The sequence below is a fragment of the Chroicocephalus ridibundus genome, chromosome 1 (genome assembly GCF_963924245.1).
Source record: "Chroicocephalus ridibundus chromosome 1, bChrRid1.1, whole genome shotgun sequence".
In the NCBI taxonomy this organism is placed as follows: Eukaryota; Metazoa; Chordata; class Aves; order Charadriiformes; family Laridae; genus Chroicocephalus; species Chroicocephalus ridibundus.
The window spans coordinates 34,664,812-34,682,359 of NC_086284.1; the positions used below are offsets into that span (position 1 = coordinate 34,664,812).

General features: G+C 39.8%; 1 protein-coding gene across 5 annotated transcripts in view; it reads left to right on the forward strand.

Moving 5' to 3' along the window:
- The window catches only part of ZC3H13 (zinc finger CCCH-type containing 13), a 49,306-nt gene extending 34,812 nt beyond the window's left edge, over positions 1-14,494 (forward strand). For 4 of the 5 annotated variants that reach the window (XM_063334645.1, XM_063334667.1, XM_063334652.1 and 1 more), the window contains 8 exons: positions 332-875; positions 1,951-2,054; positions 2,471-3,490; positions 4,562-5,071; positions 8,352-8,504; positions 9,393-9,593; positions 13,214-13,377; positions 14,011-14,494. In XM_063334645.1, coding sequence (XP_063190715.1) covers positions 332-875; positions 1,951-2,054; positions 2,471-3,490; positions 4,562-5,071; positions 8,352-8,504; positions 9,393-9,593; positions 13,214-13,377; positions 14,011-14,181 — 2,867 coding nt within the window. In that variant the 3' untranslated portion in view covers positions 14,182-14,494. The remainder of the gene's footprint in view (positions 1-331; positions 876-1,950; positions 2,055-2,470; positions 3,491-4,561; positions 5,072-8,351; positions 8,505-9,392; positions 9,594-13,213; positions 13,378-14,010) is intronic. The other variant, XM_063334660.1, reaches the window with a different exon arrangement.
- The last annotated feature ends 3,054 nt before the right edge of the window (positions 14,495-17,548 follow it).

Here is a 17,548-nt window from a genome sequence, read left to right on the forward strand (position 1 = left end):
ATGCAATAATAATAGCTGGGCTGTGAGGTGTATAATTCCCTTTTGAAGCCATTCAGAAAAATCTGGTAGAAAATAAATTTTTTCTAATAGCTTTTGGCTAAAATAAGGAACGTTCAATCCCTGAATATTGAAAAAGTCTGTCAAAAATAGTACTGTTTTTTGTCTTTTTCATCCCCAGAAGGAATCCCCAGATTCCTGTGGGGAGTCACTTTTCATTTAATGCAAACCAATATCTAGATTGTCAAAACAAGAGCTCTTGGGTTTTATCAGTGTAGTGGAAGCGATGTGTGTCCCTTCAGCGCTTGGTAATCAAACCTGCCTCTCTTCACAGATCAGAGAGCAAGCTCACCGGTACGGCATCAAGGACGAAGTGATGACCTCGAGCGGGATGAAAGAAGAGAAGACCGAAGGGTAGATCGGTCTGATGACAGGAGAGATGAAAGGGCCCGGGAGAGAGAGCGCGAAAGGGAGAGAGACCGAGAGAGGGAAAGAGAAAGAGACCGGGAAAGAGAAAGGGAGAAGGAAAGAGAGTTGGAACGAGATCGTGCTCGGGAACGGGAGAGGGAGAGAGAGCGGGACAAAGACAGGGACCGCGAGCGTGACCGAGACAGGGACCATGACAGGGAAAGGGAACGAGAAAGGGAGAGGGAGAAGGAACGAGAGCGAGAGCGGGAGGAACGAGAAAGGGAGCGAGAGCGCGAAAGAGATCGAGAGCGGGAACGAGAAAGGGAGAGAGGTCGGGACAGGGATAAAGAAAGAGATCGTCAGAGAGACTGGGATGACAAAGAAAAAGGAAGGGAAGACCGCAGGGATAAGAGAGAAGATATCCGAGAAGAAAGAAGTTCAAGAGATGTCCATGAGGAAAGAAAATCCAAGTGAGTGGATCTGAATGTTACTTCAGTCAAAAAAACAAACAATGAACAAAAAAACCCAAAAGCATTCTTTTACTGTTGATTTCAGTAAGTTAGTAAGCCGGGGAGTATCATAAGGAAGAAGATATCCCGTTTATGCAGAGGCCGCCTGGTCTTGAGCCATATCTCCCCTGCATCTGTGTGGCACGTATGGGTGGCCCCAAAATCAGCACTATGGTAGTGAAGTTAATCTGATGCTTTGTTAGTGCAGAATCGTGGAACTACTCAGGAACTAACAATTGAGTCGGACCATGTAATTTTCCCTCTTAAGTATCCTTGCATGGCCTTGTCTTTAATAACGCAGGTGTTCTTGGAAGCATGATAGCAGACTGTGGTAACTTTTGAAGCCTGGCAGGTCAGATAGCAGCTAACTAGGTCAGGGTTCATGGCTTTGTTTGTTAAACTTCTGTGGTACGTAAATTACCCTTTGCACTACTAAATTTTCAATAGTGGAAGACTACCAGTGAAGATGTGAACAGTATCCCGAGTAAGTGTGTGGTGCTTCCTTTAAGCATGTAGCACTGATTGTCTTTTTTTTCATTTAGTATGAAAAAATTCTCATTATTCCATCAATAATAAGCAAACCAGTGTCGCCCTGAATGGTTTCTTTGCTTGGAAGTAATTAGTATCTTGTGTATGAGAGTATTGTGGATTCCTGTAAATCATCTAGTACGGGCTCTACCCATCCCACTGGAGGAGAAGTGAGCAAGCGTCTAGGTGGGGGCTTAGCTGCCAGCTGGGGTCAGCCCACTGCAAGGATCATTGCCACAGGAAAAAAATTATCTTAATAGTCTTTCATAACTTCTTGCTAAAAAGATAGTTGTCTTGAGTGTTAGAGTTTTAGTTTATGGTATTTTACAGTATGATCAGTTTTGGAATAACAACTTAGAAAACTACAGAATTTCCTGGTATCCTTAGATGTGTTGTCTTCTCTATGAAGTGCTCAGACTTCAGGGATTGTGTTGGTCATAAACTCAATTATTGAATGTGTTCTTTAAAGACTCATGAAGAAATTTGACTGTACGTGTTTGTTCTGCAGGAAGCGTCACAGAAATGAAAGCAGTCCAAGTCCTCGTCAGTCACCCAAACGTCGCCGTGAGCACTCTCCTGATAGTGATGCTTACAACAGTGGAGATGATAAAAGTGAGTAAGAGTTGGCTCTCTCTGTAGCAGGATCCAGCTTACCATGTGCCTGTGGAAAATAACTTGCAATCTTAAATAGAAAAAAACATGCGGCAACCTTTTATAAGTGTCCTCCTCCCCTTATTTTTATGAGCAACACCATTTTTCTTAATCTATGTTTGTCTTTTTGTCTTCATTTTGTCACTATACGTTACATCTGCCAAGTGACAGTGCCTTCCACATCTGTTGTTTAAGATGTGTGTTTACAAAAATGAAAATAGCCTGTTGCTGCTGCAGCAGTAGGAAAACTTAAGAAATGTAACGGAAATAATGGATTATTTGTTTTGATTGACACTTTTTGGCATGCACAAGATACCAAATGTTCACCTGTTCTCCTTCCTAAACAATAGAAGTACATCCTTTTTCCCATTTTGTAGATGAAAAGCACAGACTTCTGAGCCAGGTTGTGCGGCCACAGGAATCCCGGTCACTGAGCCCCTCTCATGTTGCAGAAGAGCGGCAGAGTCGCTGGAAAGAAGAAGAGCGAAAATCGGACAGAAAGGAAAGTTCCCGGCGTTACGAAGAACCAGAGTTTAAAGAGAGAGTTTCTTCAGCAGATAAGCAGAGAGAGCAACCAGATGCTTCAGAAGGCTCCCGGTCCAGGGTTCAGGAAAATCTTGGACACCGTCCCTCTGAAGAAAGAGATGCTTCTGATAGAATGCATGATGACAGCAAGAGGAAGTCTAAGATACAGAAAAAGGCCACAAAGAAGAAGAAAGATGATGACAGTGGGGTGGAACGGTACGCTAATGAATCAACGACTGAGGAAAGCCAGGTCTTTTCACCCAAGAAAGGTCAAAAAAAGAAAAATGTAGAGAAAAAGAGGAAGAGATCCAAGGGTGATTCTGAAGTTTCTGATGAAGAAATTGTTCCGCATCATAAAAAGAAGAAGGGACCAAGAACTCCCCCTGTAACAAAAGAAGAATTGGTTGAAGCACCACCTGAGAAAGCTGTAGCAGAAGTTACCCAAAAAAGAGAAGATACAACATTTAGTGACTGGTCAGATGAAGATGTTCCCGAACGTGGCGACATTGTTGTTCCAGAAAGAAGCACTGAGGACTCCCATAGAAAAAGTCACAGGACGAGGGGTGAAAAGGTGGAAGCCCCTCATGTTACTATAGACGATGGACCACACCGTAAACCTGTGGATCAGAAACGCAGCAGCAGCCTTGGTAGCAATCGGAGCCATGCCTCCAGCAGGCTTAGATCCCCTTCCAATGAGTCAGCTCATCGCAGTGGAGATGACCAGACTGCACGGAAGAGGATCCTGCACAGTAGCTCTAGAGACAGGGATAGGGACAGGGACAGAGAGAAGAAAAGCCTAGAAATCACTGGGGAACGGAAGTCCAGAATTGATCAGTTGAAACGAGGCGAACCCAGTCGCAGCACATCTTCAGGTAATAAGACACGTTTTAGTGAGACTGGCCTATCGTTCTGTATGAAAGTGTGAAGGTATGAATCCTAAATCATTCTTGTGTGGCTCTATACTCTTTTCATTTGTAATTAATGTGAAGGGAGAGGGAGGTACTCTCTAATATTCATAAAACCAGAGTGAGTTAAGATTCCTGCAGCTATTACTGTATTTGAAAAGCTGATCCTCAGTGGGCAGGATTACCATTTGTTTGCTCCAAAACATGCAGTCAGATTCCGTTCATGCTGTCTGGGGAATACAGTAATTTGTAGGACAAAAAAAAAATTGTAGAAAGAGAAAATGTTTGTGCTAACAGAACACTGAGGTAGTTTTATCACCAAATATTGTTCTTAAATTCATTATTAACGTTTGTTGATATTTCCCGTATTTTGATATGGAAATTCTGAAATCTGTGCAAAATGAAAATGTCGTTTTGCTCTCAGAGAGAGATCCATTGTCATCTCAGGGGCTGTTTTCACTGAGGTAAATCTGTCGTGGTTCCTGTTAGGCAAACTTTTAACGCATATGGAGATCATCTTTGTTGCAAATCAAAATAATCATAGTTTACTTGTTTGTGTAGTTCCTGTAAAAAAAAAAAAAAAAAGTTAAAATGTTTTAAAATTTAAACAGCATCAATAGGAAAATATCTTCCTCCTAAAGCGCTTTGTCTCTGTTCTCCTTGCGGTTACATACCTGAAATTGTTTTTTCCTGAATATATCATTTGCTAGCCAAGGCATTCCTAGATTTTAGAAGACATCGTTTGAAAATTTTGAACTTCTAAATGATTCCCTAAATTTCTGAGTTAAAATGATGGACCTTCAGTTTAGCTTCTGTCATTGTAGGAAGTAGCCACTAAAAATCATTTTTGGGAGTGGGAGACATGCCTTATGTTCTTGAGTATGGTTAAATCAGTAGGCAATCTGAAGGCATTAATTTGGAGGTGATGCTTTTGAGAAGTACATTTTCATACTTGAATCTTTAAAATACTTTGGTCTAGTAAAATGGTATTACATTTAAGTGCTGCAGTCACGTTTATATTTAAAATATTTTATTCAGATCGTCAAGATTCGAGAAGCCACAGTTCAAGAAGAAGTTCTCCTGAATCAGATCGTCAGGTCCATTCCAGATCTGGGTCCTTTGATAGCAGGGAAAGGCTTCAGGAGCGAGATCGACACGAACATGATCGAGAACGAGAGAGAGAGAGGAGAGAGGGAAGACAGAGAGACTGGGACCGAGATGTTGACAAAGACTGGCCGAGGAGCAGGGAACGGGAGAGACTCAGAGAACGAGAGAGGGAGAGGGAAAAAAGACGGGAGCTGGACAGAGAGAGAGACAGACAACTACCCGATACTGCTGAAAGAGAGAGAGACAGAACTCTTGACATCTCCTCTCAAAAAGAATCAGCGAAACACAGTGAAACGAAACTGGACAGAGATCACGAAAAGGAATTTGATGGTGTTTGCCGGGATTCAGCAGCTTCAGAGAAGGAAAGAACAGACAAAGATTTAGGACCTTCACAAGGTTTTGAAGATGGAAATGAGGCCGAAAAGGTAGAGAGTTTAGAAGGTGAGATATTCTGTGAAAGAACCTGGTCTGACAGGTGTTTTATTCTTTCCCTTTTAGCATAGTCCTAAACTGAGCTGTATTCGAATAATTTTCTACTGAAAAGCTTATTTGCTCCAGCTTCTCTACTGCGGAAGCAGACACAGTAAAAGAGAAATCTGCTGAGCATCTTCTTTAGTGTTAATTGTGTTAGTGTTATTTGTTAATTTCTAAAGAACTCTTGAGGCAAAGAAATGTAAATGATTTAAGGTACAGTTTCACCAAGGTGTAACATTTCTGAATAGGCAGATTGCTAAGGAATAGCACCAACATTTGATTGCTTTGTTGTAAGTTCTATTTCTTAGTTTGGAAGTGACAGGTAATGAGTGGGAGGGGCTGGGGGGAATACTGTTGATTTGGAACTGTTCTTTGGGGTTTTTCCTGCAGAACCCAATTACCACAGAAATGATTGTCTGATTACTAGGTGAAACATACGTATGGTTTGGCACAACAGTCCAAAAACGGCTTTTCTGAGGTAATCTTATTAAATGTGGCTTTAATTTGCTGGCCTTTATGGTACCTGGGAAAACGTACTTAGGATTAATAAATAAAGTAAGGAAAGGGCAAAAACTGACAAACTCTTAAGAATTTGTCACGTGGATTAGATAGCTTGAGCTTTGCATGGATGGGGAATTTGCAAAGTACTTTTTAACCTATATCAACAAGGTACAAGAAGCAAGAGTAAATTCAGAGTAATTGGTGTACGTTATGGTTATGCTCAGTAAGTTGGCTTTTTTTGGTGATTGCAGGAGTTGTCGTCTCTAAAATCTGTTGAGAGGGAAAAAAAGGCATTGTAAGATTTGGAATTTTTGTATGTTTGGGACGGTAAGGCCTGAATTCCGTAGTCTTCAGAAAGAGAAACAAATTAATTAAGGTCTTGTAGTTTTACACAAGATAACAGGGCATTGTCTTATCATATTTGTATGCTTAATAAGAACATCAGTAGATGTTACATTGTTAATTTGAGCAGTTAAATCGAATGTTGTCTGGAGAGGACGATGAGGAATATTTATTACTTACTATATCTCCTACCTCATTCCTTACAAAGTGGTCATTAAGGTTGACTGGTACGAACGAGAAAATTATGTTTACGGAGGTTATCTGGAGTGGAAGCCCTTGTCAAAGATAGTGTTTGGAGTGAGCATGGGGAAGTCTGTCTTGCCTGCAATGGACAGAATTCAGTCATTTTTAAGCTAGAGGAGGGAATGGTGGAATAAAACTGACAGTACAGTGTGGTGACTTCAGGAAAGAGTGGTGAAAGCCTCTTCCTAGGTACGTTATCTGTTTCCAAGAGGGCACCTATAACTAAACAGACTGTAGATGTTAAATGTGTTCTTAGGTCTAGCCTTTCAGCAGACTTCTTGTAAGTGTTTTAATGTGTATTCTTTTGTGCATTTTTCAAAGGTTGTGTTCTAAATTCTCTGAAAATTATCGTCTGTAGGAAGGTTACTGTATATTTAGGATTGTTTTTTTACAAAAAGAAATGTCTTTTGTAAAATGCATTCCATTTGATTAAAGCATACTATATACGGCATGTTTATGATTTTCTGAGGTTTAGTGTACTTTATTGTCTTTCATTATTTTATTAGTCCTGTTTACATTGCCTCTTTTTAGCTGCTTAGTGTGTTGTGTTTTTAATTCAGAATTAATATAAAAGTGTATTTCTTCAGAAAAGCAGTAAAGGTAGTGATAGGATTATAATCTAGAAATTATCAAACTTTGATTTAAAATTCAACATTAAGTAATCTTTTTTTTAATCATGTATTCAGAACTATGGACTGTTATTTTTAATTGCTTCATACTGTAATTTTTTTAATGGTTCATTTGCACTGTCCAAGCACGTAGTTATGGTGAGCTAGTGTATCTGGTAGATGAGTGTGGAGGCAGAAGATGGATCATACAGGCAGTGAATAGTTAAAATCATAAGACAAAAGGAAATCTAGTACAGATTGCCTTATTTTCCTTTTAAAAAGGAAAAACTTTTTTGAAAACTAAATACAGTTTCCGAATCTGATGATGTTAAGGAGGTATCTGCTATTTAGTCAGACAAATTACTGTAGTATATTGTCTAATAAAATGTGTAAGGATATAATTACTAAATTATTATGATGTCTTGAACCTTAATGTGTTTGCTCTAGGAGCAGGCTCAAATAATGCCAAAGTTGCTATATGCTTCCTCCAAAGCACGGCCAGGTGGTCCGTGTAGTAGTTAATTTAGTTGATTTAGTTGAGTAGTTAATTTATGCTCTGCTGGCATGTCTCTTACTTGCTTTTTCCATGCTGATTTTTAAGTTAGTTGAGGTGATTTACTTTTTTTCTTCCCTGTCTGTAGCTTTTACAAAGGCAAGCAAAAAAAAAAAAAAAATTGGGGACACCTTAAAAGGGAGGCAATTTCCCTTCTGGATAAGGGAGATGGAAGATACTAGAATAGTCAGCCCCAGGGGAGGACCCCTGTAAATTCTGTCTAGTTTGCCTGGCATAAGTCATTGCAAGTACTGTGTCAGACAACCCTAAGAAAGCCTGAGTTTTGAGCAGTGGGTTTTCTGAATGCTTGAATCAGATCTTTCAGTCTTGGAGGGGTGAGAATACCTTCAGATGTTGCTTTCATGAGCTGTAAAATGCAACTTTTGAGTGTCTTTGTTTACAGATTTTAAGGAACACGTTTACACACAGAGCATAGGTATTTGTATATGCGTATGGTAGGTGGATGGATAGGAGTCTTAACAACAACTAAAGAAGATTGGCATGGCTTTCTAAAAGCTCTTCTTGTGACTTCCACAGGGAGTCTAAAACTCTGCAAGTAATTGCCTCATTCAGAATATCTTGCATCTTGGTTTTTTGAGTTTTGTTACTTCTTTCCCTTTTAAAGCTTTTGGACTGAATCCTGAGTTTGGATTCATGTGCAAAAGCATCTGAAAGACTTTGTGGTGCCAACTTAGATGTGTAATATTAACTATATACCAGATAATCGGCATATGTTTCTTCTGAATATGGCCTTCTATGTGCAGTCTGACTAATACTGCACCAAAAAAAATGACCGATATATGTAAGATTCAAACTGCTGCATTGTGTATGGGAGAAAAAACATCTCTTTCTGAGTTAATACCTGTTTTCATGTTGAATATACTTGTCCCCAAAAACTAACAGTTTAGTTTCTGAACCTTCCTGTTTTCAGGCTGCTTAAAGCATGTTTAGAAAACAAGAATGGTTGCTTTAAAGCTACAGTATGTATCTGTCTCTGTAGGAGAAGATGAAGCAAAGATTGACGATGTACAGTCACTGGGGTCTGGTGCTGGAGAATACGAGCCAATCAGTGATGATGAACTGGATGAAATTCTGGCAGGTGATGCTGAAAAGCGGGAGGATCAACAGGAGGATGAGAAGATGCCTGGTAAAAGTATAGCAAAACCCCTTTATAATTATTTAACTATAAAGGCTGGATCATTTTGCATATAATGCTGTTGTGATGTTGACAGTATTTCTGAATTAGGAATGCAGTTTGTATGCTCTTAGGTATTTCTCGTTTGTTCTGTAATAGGTAAGCCTGAGAAATATAGAGGTAAGTAGAGAGCTGTGAGCTGTATCTTGAAGTAATATTTACCTTGTTTTATATGGCTAGAGGGGTAAGCTTTTTGGTTTTAGAAACGTATTTTCATTTATCCCATTTGGTTTTGGTCATTATTTGGAACTGATATTTTTATGAACAGATTTGATCCGTGCTTGAACGCTTCCCAAATGCACTGGGAAGCATGGAACCTTCTACTTGTCATAAGTTCTGTTGGGTCATTAGGGCTATATGATCAGTGTTTGTATTTTCTGTGCTAAACATACTAGACAAACACAGTTGTATGGTTATTCAATAAATAGCATATCTGTCCTTTGGGGGGAAAAACCCCAAATAAATCAGTATCCAGAGCTGAAATACTAGCATTTTAAGTATTTCATTTGGATCTGTCATAACATGTTTAGTTGTACTGTGACTTTTGTGAATGCAGCCTTTCACAAAGGGGTTGCAATAAAAATGAAGAGGAATACTGTTTTGTTTTGTTTTGTTTTTTTAATGCAAGAAGCTCTATGTTTGTATGCTCCTTTTTTCCACCAATCTAAGTGAGTTTTGATGTTCTTACCTGAAGCATCCAAGGATCTGGCTTTGAGAACTGCAGAACACTATTCATCTAATAGATATTGCTTTTAGGAGACAGGGATGTACACAGCATGTGAAATTAATCAACTGTGGTAAGGGATGATGATGTGATAACTCATTCTCTGTCAATGTTTTTTGCAGATCCTGTGGATGTTATAGATGTGGATTGGTCCAGTCTTATGCCAAAGCAGCCAAAAGAGCCACGGGAGCCTGGGGCTGCGCTCTTAAAATTCACGCCAGGTGCCGTTATGTTGAGAGTTGGCATTTCCAAGCGATTGGCAGGACCGGAACTCTTCACCAAAATTAAAGAGACTTGCCAGAGAGTGTTAGAAAAACCAAAAGGTAATTGTTTCTGCAGGCACTAAACTGTCTTCTGTACTTTATGAAAATCCTTATGAAATGCGCATTAGTTCATTATTTTAGATTTCAAGGCCATAGAAAGTATACAGTGAGTATTGTGGGAAAATTTCAGGAATGTAATACAGTTGCATGTTAGTCAAATTAGTGTTTTAATTCTGGCAGTGGTGAGGAGGTCTTGAATAATAGCCTAAACAAAATTTTTCATCCTAGTGGAGTATTTTGTTTGTGAGACCATTCATACTTTCCTGACCTAAAGTGCGTCAGCAGTTTTTTGGGGAGCTATATATCTTCTGCAATGAATTACTAGTAATATTGCAAGAGAGAAATAAGTTTTCTTATTTTCTTTGAAGGTCCTCTTACTTTTCTTCCGAGGATCATCTTAAGAATATATAGATCACAGAATGGTTCGGGTGGAAGGGACCTTAAAGATCATGTAGTTCCAACCCCCCTGCCATGGGCAGGGACACCTCCCACTAGACCAGGCTGCTCAAAGCCCCATCCAGCCTGGCCTTGAACACTTCCAGGGATGGGGCATCCACAGCTTCTCTGAGCAGCCTGTTCCACTGCCTCACCACCCTCACAGTAAAGCATTTCTTCCTGATATCCAATCTGAATCTCCCCTCTTTCAGTTTAAAACTGTTACCCCTCATCCTATCATTACACTCCCTGATAAAGAGTCCCTCCCCATCTTTCCTGTAGGCCCCTTTTAGGTACTGGAAGGCCACTATAAGGTCTCCCTGGAGAGTAGTTTTACCCCTGAGTGTAAATAGGAGTTTTTCGGTCAAGTGAAGGAGCTAAGTGAAATTTGTATATTATGTCTCTGCTAGAAGTGGGAAATTAAATAATACACAGGTCTAGGATTTGGATGAAGTATGTGGCATAAGAGATGCATAATAGATGGGATGGGCATGAATTTATACCAGCGCTGTTTACTAGAATTCTGTAGTGTAAGCAGGGCTTTTTGCGTGAGAGAGAATACTGATTTTTCTCTTTGGCATCCCAGGAACCAGTTGTGCTGCTTGTAACAACTTACATAGTAGAATTGGTGTTTTAGGACTATGAAACATTTGCTTTCTGTAAAATCTGTATGGAAATTATTCCAGGATCTAAATCTGAGAAGATTATTGTTTATAAATAACAGTATCTGTGGAGCCTCTGTTTTTAGGGAATAGCAGATTTTTCTGATTTTTTTTTTTTACTCTGTAAATTATAGTTCTTAATTTTAAACAATACTTCTTAATTCTTTGCAATGTTATTCTATACGCAGTTGCCTTGTTAATCTCTATGAATGTCACTGCTTGCTTGAGCCATTTAAATTGTGTAACTGTTAATCATGGGCTGTTGCTACTGCTTCTACTTATTTTTTTAAAGTCAAATTAAATGCTAACATTTTTGATGCATCATAGATAGTATAATTTGAGGTGTGTACTTGGTAGTAATAAGTACTGTAAATGTTCCACTGCAATATTTGCAGCTTTCTATGCAGTATTAGCTTTCTTCTAGTTTAAAAAAAAAAAAAACGAATCTTAGCTCTTATGCTTAAGAATGCATATAACTGACTTAATTGATATAATATCGAGTCTTCCTGAGTTTGCAAACTGTCTGATACAGTAAAGATATGAACTGTGTCTCTCTCCCTGTAAGCTTTAATTTTGCTGTATACTTCAACGCCTCTTACCAGGGATTCCTTGCAACAGGAACTGCTGTGCAGAATCGCTCCAACTGGCTATTTAAAACGATACCCGAGATAACCTCAGCAGCCCTTGTGTGCTTCTCTAGAAATAAGCAGAAAGTCCATAGTGATAATAGGAGGCTCTCCAGCACTGCCTCTGGACTGTCTTAAGTGCACTCGGATTCAGCAGAACTTTGCTCTGGAGAGGTTGCGGGATCAAAGATCCTCCACTGATTTCCCTTTGGTGTGTGCAGTCTCTCACACTTCAAAGGTGCTACGTGTGGAACTGCCAGTAGGCTTTCGAGTGTATGCGTTTCCTCTGTAATCCGCCAGGTGAAGGTTCCTCGTATTGCGATTCCACAGCCACAGCACGTGTATTCTAAACTAAGGCAGGGATGTCGTGCCCTGAAAAGTGAATGAATTTGAGCTAGGTATTCAGTGTGTGTTACAGTGAAAACTTAGTGTTTTCGCTTTCGACTTCTTAATGGTGATATAATTTGTTTCCCTGCTTTATTCCTGAGTTCGGTGTTCCCTATGTTCTCATTGTGGATGAAAAGTTCCTGCTAATACACTGAAATGCAGGAAAAAAAGGAAATGATATCTTGTTTCAGGGATTTTTTTAAAAAAACATCATTTTCTTTGGAAACAAAATTCTGTAGCATGTGATGTAAATGAGATTTGTGGATGACTTACTCTCTATCTATTATATGCAATTGTTTGCTCTAAGGATATGGACATCACCAGATGTGCACGGCATCTGGCACAAGCTACCAGTGTTGCCTTTGATGTGCGCTTTTTGTGTCTTGTCGCTTATTTGTGGTGTTGATTGTTCACTGAGATTGTTTTGACTTCAATGCAGTTATATTTAACGTGCTCTTGATTTAATGTAATTTTTTTTGTTTCTTTTCACCTTGTTTAAAAACTAGTCTTACTCGTCTTCATCCGAGTTTTCCGAGTGGTTTAAAAATGCATCTTTGTTCTCTTCTGTGAGAGAACTGCTGTGGCAGTCTTTGCTTTTAGCTGCTAAATTTTCTCCGGGTTTCCTGGTGTCTCTAGTAGAGTCTCTGCTAAACATCAAATGATTTTCTATAAAGAGGTGGTTGGATTGGACCTTACCTCCCCCCCCCCACAATTATATCATAATCTTCCTATTTATTGTAAAAGGGTTATAAATCATTGAGCTGTGGTCCAAACCTGTGCACTCTTTTTGTCTTTGTCTGCATTTCATAGGAACAGACTTTTCGCAGAACAAGACTCACATCAGGACCCGTCCTTTGTTAAAGTGGTTAGACTGTGCTAGCTGCACACTCTTTCTTCCGATAAATCTATTAAAGGACTAGTCCTACCGCTTTAAGTACTATTATCAAATGCTTTAGATGAGCTGGTAGGAGGGGAGTAGTTCATTGCCATCTGTTGACTTGTTCTCCAGTTTCATCCACCTTGGATAAAAGAATGAGTCCGCATAGTCGTATCTCACTTCCGCATAAACCAGATAAACCCAGTGTTGACAATGCAACAGTTATGTGATGTCTTGCAGAGAAGTGAAACTTAGACCGCTTTCTAATTAACGCTAGTAGTGAACATCTTTCATCACCCATGTCTGACCATCAATGATATCCCCTCTGTCCTAGAGCTGTCACTTGATTTTTAGGCCTCTCAGTGATTGCTGTCTCAATATTGCTTTCCGGTGCTGAAGCTACGTACGAGGATATGTGTCCTTCCCTTTAAATGGTGAAGGATTTGTTTGTGGGGAGTGGTTTGTTTTTTTGGGTTTTTTTATAAACTGCAATATCCTTCTTTTCCAAACCTTGATATTGTTTAGAAGGCAGAAATACAAATAGTAAAACCTTAAGGAATTTCATATTGCTCTACATCGCGGTTCAAAAATACCATGTATATGTTGATCTCTGCAAACTCCAATTCGTTCTAGATGCAGAAAACCTTTTTGAACATGAACTGGGGGCCTTGAACATGGCTGCACTTCTACGAAAAGAAGAAAGAGCAGGTCTTCTCAGCGATCTGGGTCCTTGCTGTAAAGCGCTGTGCTTTCGAAGGGATTCTGCAATTCGTAAGCAGCTAATGAAGAATGAAAAGGCAAGTGGTTCATTTACAGTGCTTGGTCAAAATGTGGAAGCGCAGATTCCACTATGCAAAGCATTTCTCTAGGGAGATAATTTTTGTGTTTGTTGGTCTGGAGTACACCTAGTCCTTTAAATAATGGAGAACAGACTTTAAGTTAAAGAGGTTGTGGGTTGTTTATTTTTTTACTTAAGATGAGCGATTAATTAAAGATTGATACTGGACGTAGGTGTTGTTTCTCTTTTGGGGGTTTAAATTCTGGAGGTACACTCTACATTTAGAGAATACGTGATAAAAAGAATTGATTAAAGTACAATTTCAAAGACAATTGTTGAATAATTCTCTTGCTTGAGATTTCGTGTACTTTTATAAGAATTATAAAATTCTGTTCTTCCAAGTTAAAAGTATCTAGATAATTTTCTTTTCAAAATTAAAAGGAAAAATACTTTTGCCATTTCTTGCACTACAGTAGGTTTTAGGATTTTATGATCTTGCATGCTAATAGAAAAATCATTAATTCTCAGAGTCTTTTCCAGTGAGTGCGTATGACTAAACCTCTAATTATTGAGAATGCTTGAGGTTAATTTCTTAGCTTGCATGTTAAAAGCCACTGTGTTAACTTTTTTTTTTAATTTTTAATTTCAACAGGGTGCAACAAAACAAACTTACACAAATTCTGCAGCAATGGACAGTGACTTGTTACGGTTGAGTCTACGGTTATTCAAACGAAAGACTGTGTGCCAAGTTCCTGGGCAGGAAAAGACAGAGGATAATAAAATTCCACAACCAGCTCTCCAGCAAGAAGTGTGTGTGTCTTGAGTGAATGACGGCAACGGCACTTTCTAGTTGATTTCCCACTACCAACGTTGGTATTGATGTTTAGAACTGGTTGGTTCTGTGGAAGATGGAAGAAAATACTCCATTTGTACACAGATAAGAATTATTGGGTTTGGATGTGAATAAAAGGGGTAAAAAATAAAGTCTTTTGTGTGAAGTTCTCTGCAAGTTTTATAATATTGAATCTTACACTGTAACATAAACCTGTTTTATGGTGCATCAAGTGTAATAATGTGAAGATGTCTGGTTTTAGCGGTTTATAATATCATCTGATATTAAACTTTAGAAAAAAGTCTATGTATCTTTTTCCTCATTATGAATGGGTTTTTTCCCCACCACCACCCTCATCCCTCAATACGTGTCTGGAAATTCTTAAATAGTTTGTTTCCTGGGAGTCTGTCTACCTCACTTTCCAAATCCCTTTCTTATCACAGCAGCCTCTGGTGTGGATCTGGATCTGAACAAAACTGTAGGTCTTTTCCATCTTTAGCGTAGGTTTTAGCTGGTAATTTCTGGACACAAAAATCTAGTCTAGTCACTTAAGGCTCCCCTTCTTGTTGATGGAAAACCAGGAGGTGATTTATGACCAATTTTAGATGCCTATATTCACGAGACAAACAGCATTTTGGAAATGCCTGCTGCTTACAAGTGAGGACTAGTGCGTATACTTTTACATTCTGTTAACTATCAGGGCAGATCAATCCCACGCAGCAACCTGAGGGTATTTCACACATGATGAGTTTCAGGAGTTTTCGGATGTTAGCAGTAAAGCAGTGAGCAATGATGTTTTGCTGGGTGTTAGGGATTTCAGGGGCTGGAGTAGAAACTTGTCAAGCCTGGGCTCAATTCTGTAAGAATTGTTTTCAGTTTGAGAAGTCAATAGCTTGTGGTTTTGGATTATACCAGTCAGGTGTGTTTAGGTTGTCTGTAGAGGGCTTCCATGTGAAACTGAGACTTCCAAAACTCCAGACTAAGTCTCTGTGTACACCTCTCTTCTTCCCCTGGGTTTAAACCTGAACTGTTCCTTTGAATTCTTCTCATAGAGGGTGGGAAAGAAATCCATAGTTTAACCTCGACACTGGGTTGCTGCAAAGCAGCTTGTTTTCACTGGTCTCATTCAGCTCGAAAACGAGTTATGAACCTCTGAATCTTTTAACAGTTGGTTTGTATTAATTTTTTACCTGTTTTTTCTGCTTGGAACGGGCACGCGGGAGGTGGGATGTTGACTGTGCACTTTGACAACAAGCCTGTCTCACACCTCTTGTGGTTACTGACAGTTGTATTGGCTTCAAGCAAAGGCCTAAACATGAATAGCAATTCAATTAAAATACAAAGCTTTCCTTACTGTAATGCTTTCCTGTAATGCCTAGGACCTAAGCATTCGGTAAGATGTCCTTATACTACGTTTAAAGACAACGTGAGGAAATTTTATTTATATTTTTGTAAGTGCCCACCCGCTAGTATATATGTACTTGTATCAAGTATAAATACATGAGAAATTTCTACCAGTTGTTGGATTCTTACTAAACTCGCCCAACATAGGTAAAACTTTATCTTGCGAAGTTTTTCACTGTTGAACATTTTTAAGGCAATTGGTGACTATTATTTTTAACGTCATTGGTGATTTTATATGGACTTATAAAAACAAAAAAAGTGTTTTAAACACACTAGTACTTTAACCTGAGCATGAGTTAACAAACCTGTTCTATTCAGCATTTAAATGCGTTCTCACCTATTTTATAGCTCCAATAATGCTGCCTTTAAGCTGAAAGTATTAGATCATTGCTTCCAATTATGTTAAAACCTATTTTAATGTCCGTCTCTAAAAGACATAAAAATGTTTGATAGCTGGGAACAGCCTTGTCTAAGACGGCAGTACACAAAATAGATTCACTGTGTGGCGTTTAATTACACTGTGCTTACTTTAAACATTCTTCCTGTAAAACAGTCAAGGTGTATATATGCACTTAGTTTGCAGAAGAATATTTCATGTTACCCTAGAAAATGCCAAATAAAATAGGCTTGATGGGCTACTGTGAGTACCTTGTTGAAGTGCTAGTGTCCCATTGAAGGTCAAAGCCAGTGTTGACCTGCACCGTCATTTGGTTTGATTTGATTTGCAGCGCTTATGAGCGCAGAAGTACTTTGTGGTACTGGCAGAAAACATGTCTCTTTCTGAGGGAAGCACTGAGATTTTTTCGAGCAATTCTTCTCTTGCCTGGCAGGAGTTACTGCGCAGGTAGAGCCCAGCAAGCGTGAAGTTGCTGCGTATGAATATTTTTGGTCTCCATCACTTCAACATCAAATAGCGTTTAGTTCGCAGGTGTTCTCTCTGACAGGTAATTTTACAATAACTTCAGGAAAAGGAGATCTGCCTACATACTGATTTCAAAAAAAGACATGAAACTTCTCTGAATCGGAGAGCTTGCTTTAGGACCTTCCACCCCCTTCCCTGTGTTGATCATCACTTCTTCTGATGTGGTCTGCCAGCTCCTTTAACCTACCTGTTCCTTATGCAGAATCACAGAATGGTTTGGGTTGGAAGGGACCTTAAAGATCACCTAGTTCCAACCCCCCTGCCATGGGCAGGGACACCTCCCACTAGACCAGGCTGCTCAAAGCCCCATCCAGCCTGGCCTTGAACACTTCCAGGGATGGGGCGTCCACAGCTTCTCTGGGCAACCTGTTCCAGTGTCTCACCACCCTCATGGTGAAGAATTTTTTCCTAGTACCTAATCTAAATCTACCCTCTTTCAGTTTGAAGCCATTACCCCTCGTCCTATCACTACACTCCCTGATAAAAGAGTCCCTCCCCATCCTTCCTGCAGGCCCCCTTTAGGTACTGGAAAGCTGCTATAAGGTCTCCCTGGAGCCTTCTCCTTTCCAGGCTGACCAACCCCAACTCTCTCAGCCTGTCCTCATAGCAGAGGTGCTCCAGCCCTCTGATCATCTTCGTGGCCCTCTGCTGGACCCGTTCCTCTCCGTTTCTCTCCTTAGCTTGTTTTTGTGTGGAAGAAAAGAGTAGATGGAAGAATTTTGGTCCAGTTCTCGTCTTGCAAGTCTCCAGCAATGGTATGTGGGAGCCTGTAATCTTTCAGAGCTGAATGTGTGCCTCAGATGCCCTTGTGCGCTCCAGCTCCAAGTTTGAAAATGTGGGGAAGCCTCTCTCGCTGCTCAGTTTCTCCTTTAAAGCAGTCCCTGCACCAAAGCAGAGATGTCAGCCCCTTCTGCTGCTGTCCCACGCTGTGCCTACTTGGATGATAAATTAGTTTTAAGCATCCCCGGGGTGCAGTATGGAACGTGGAGCTGCAGGAGAACAAGCTGCCGCCTGTGCTGGTGGGATGAGGCA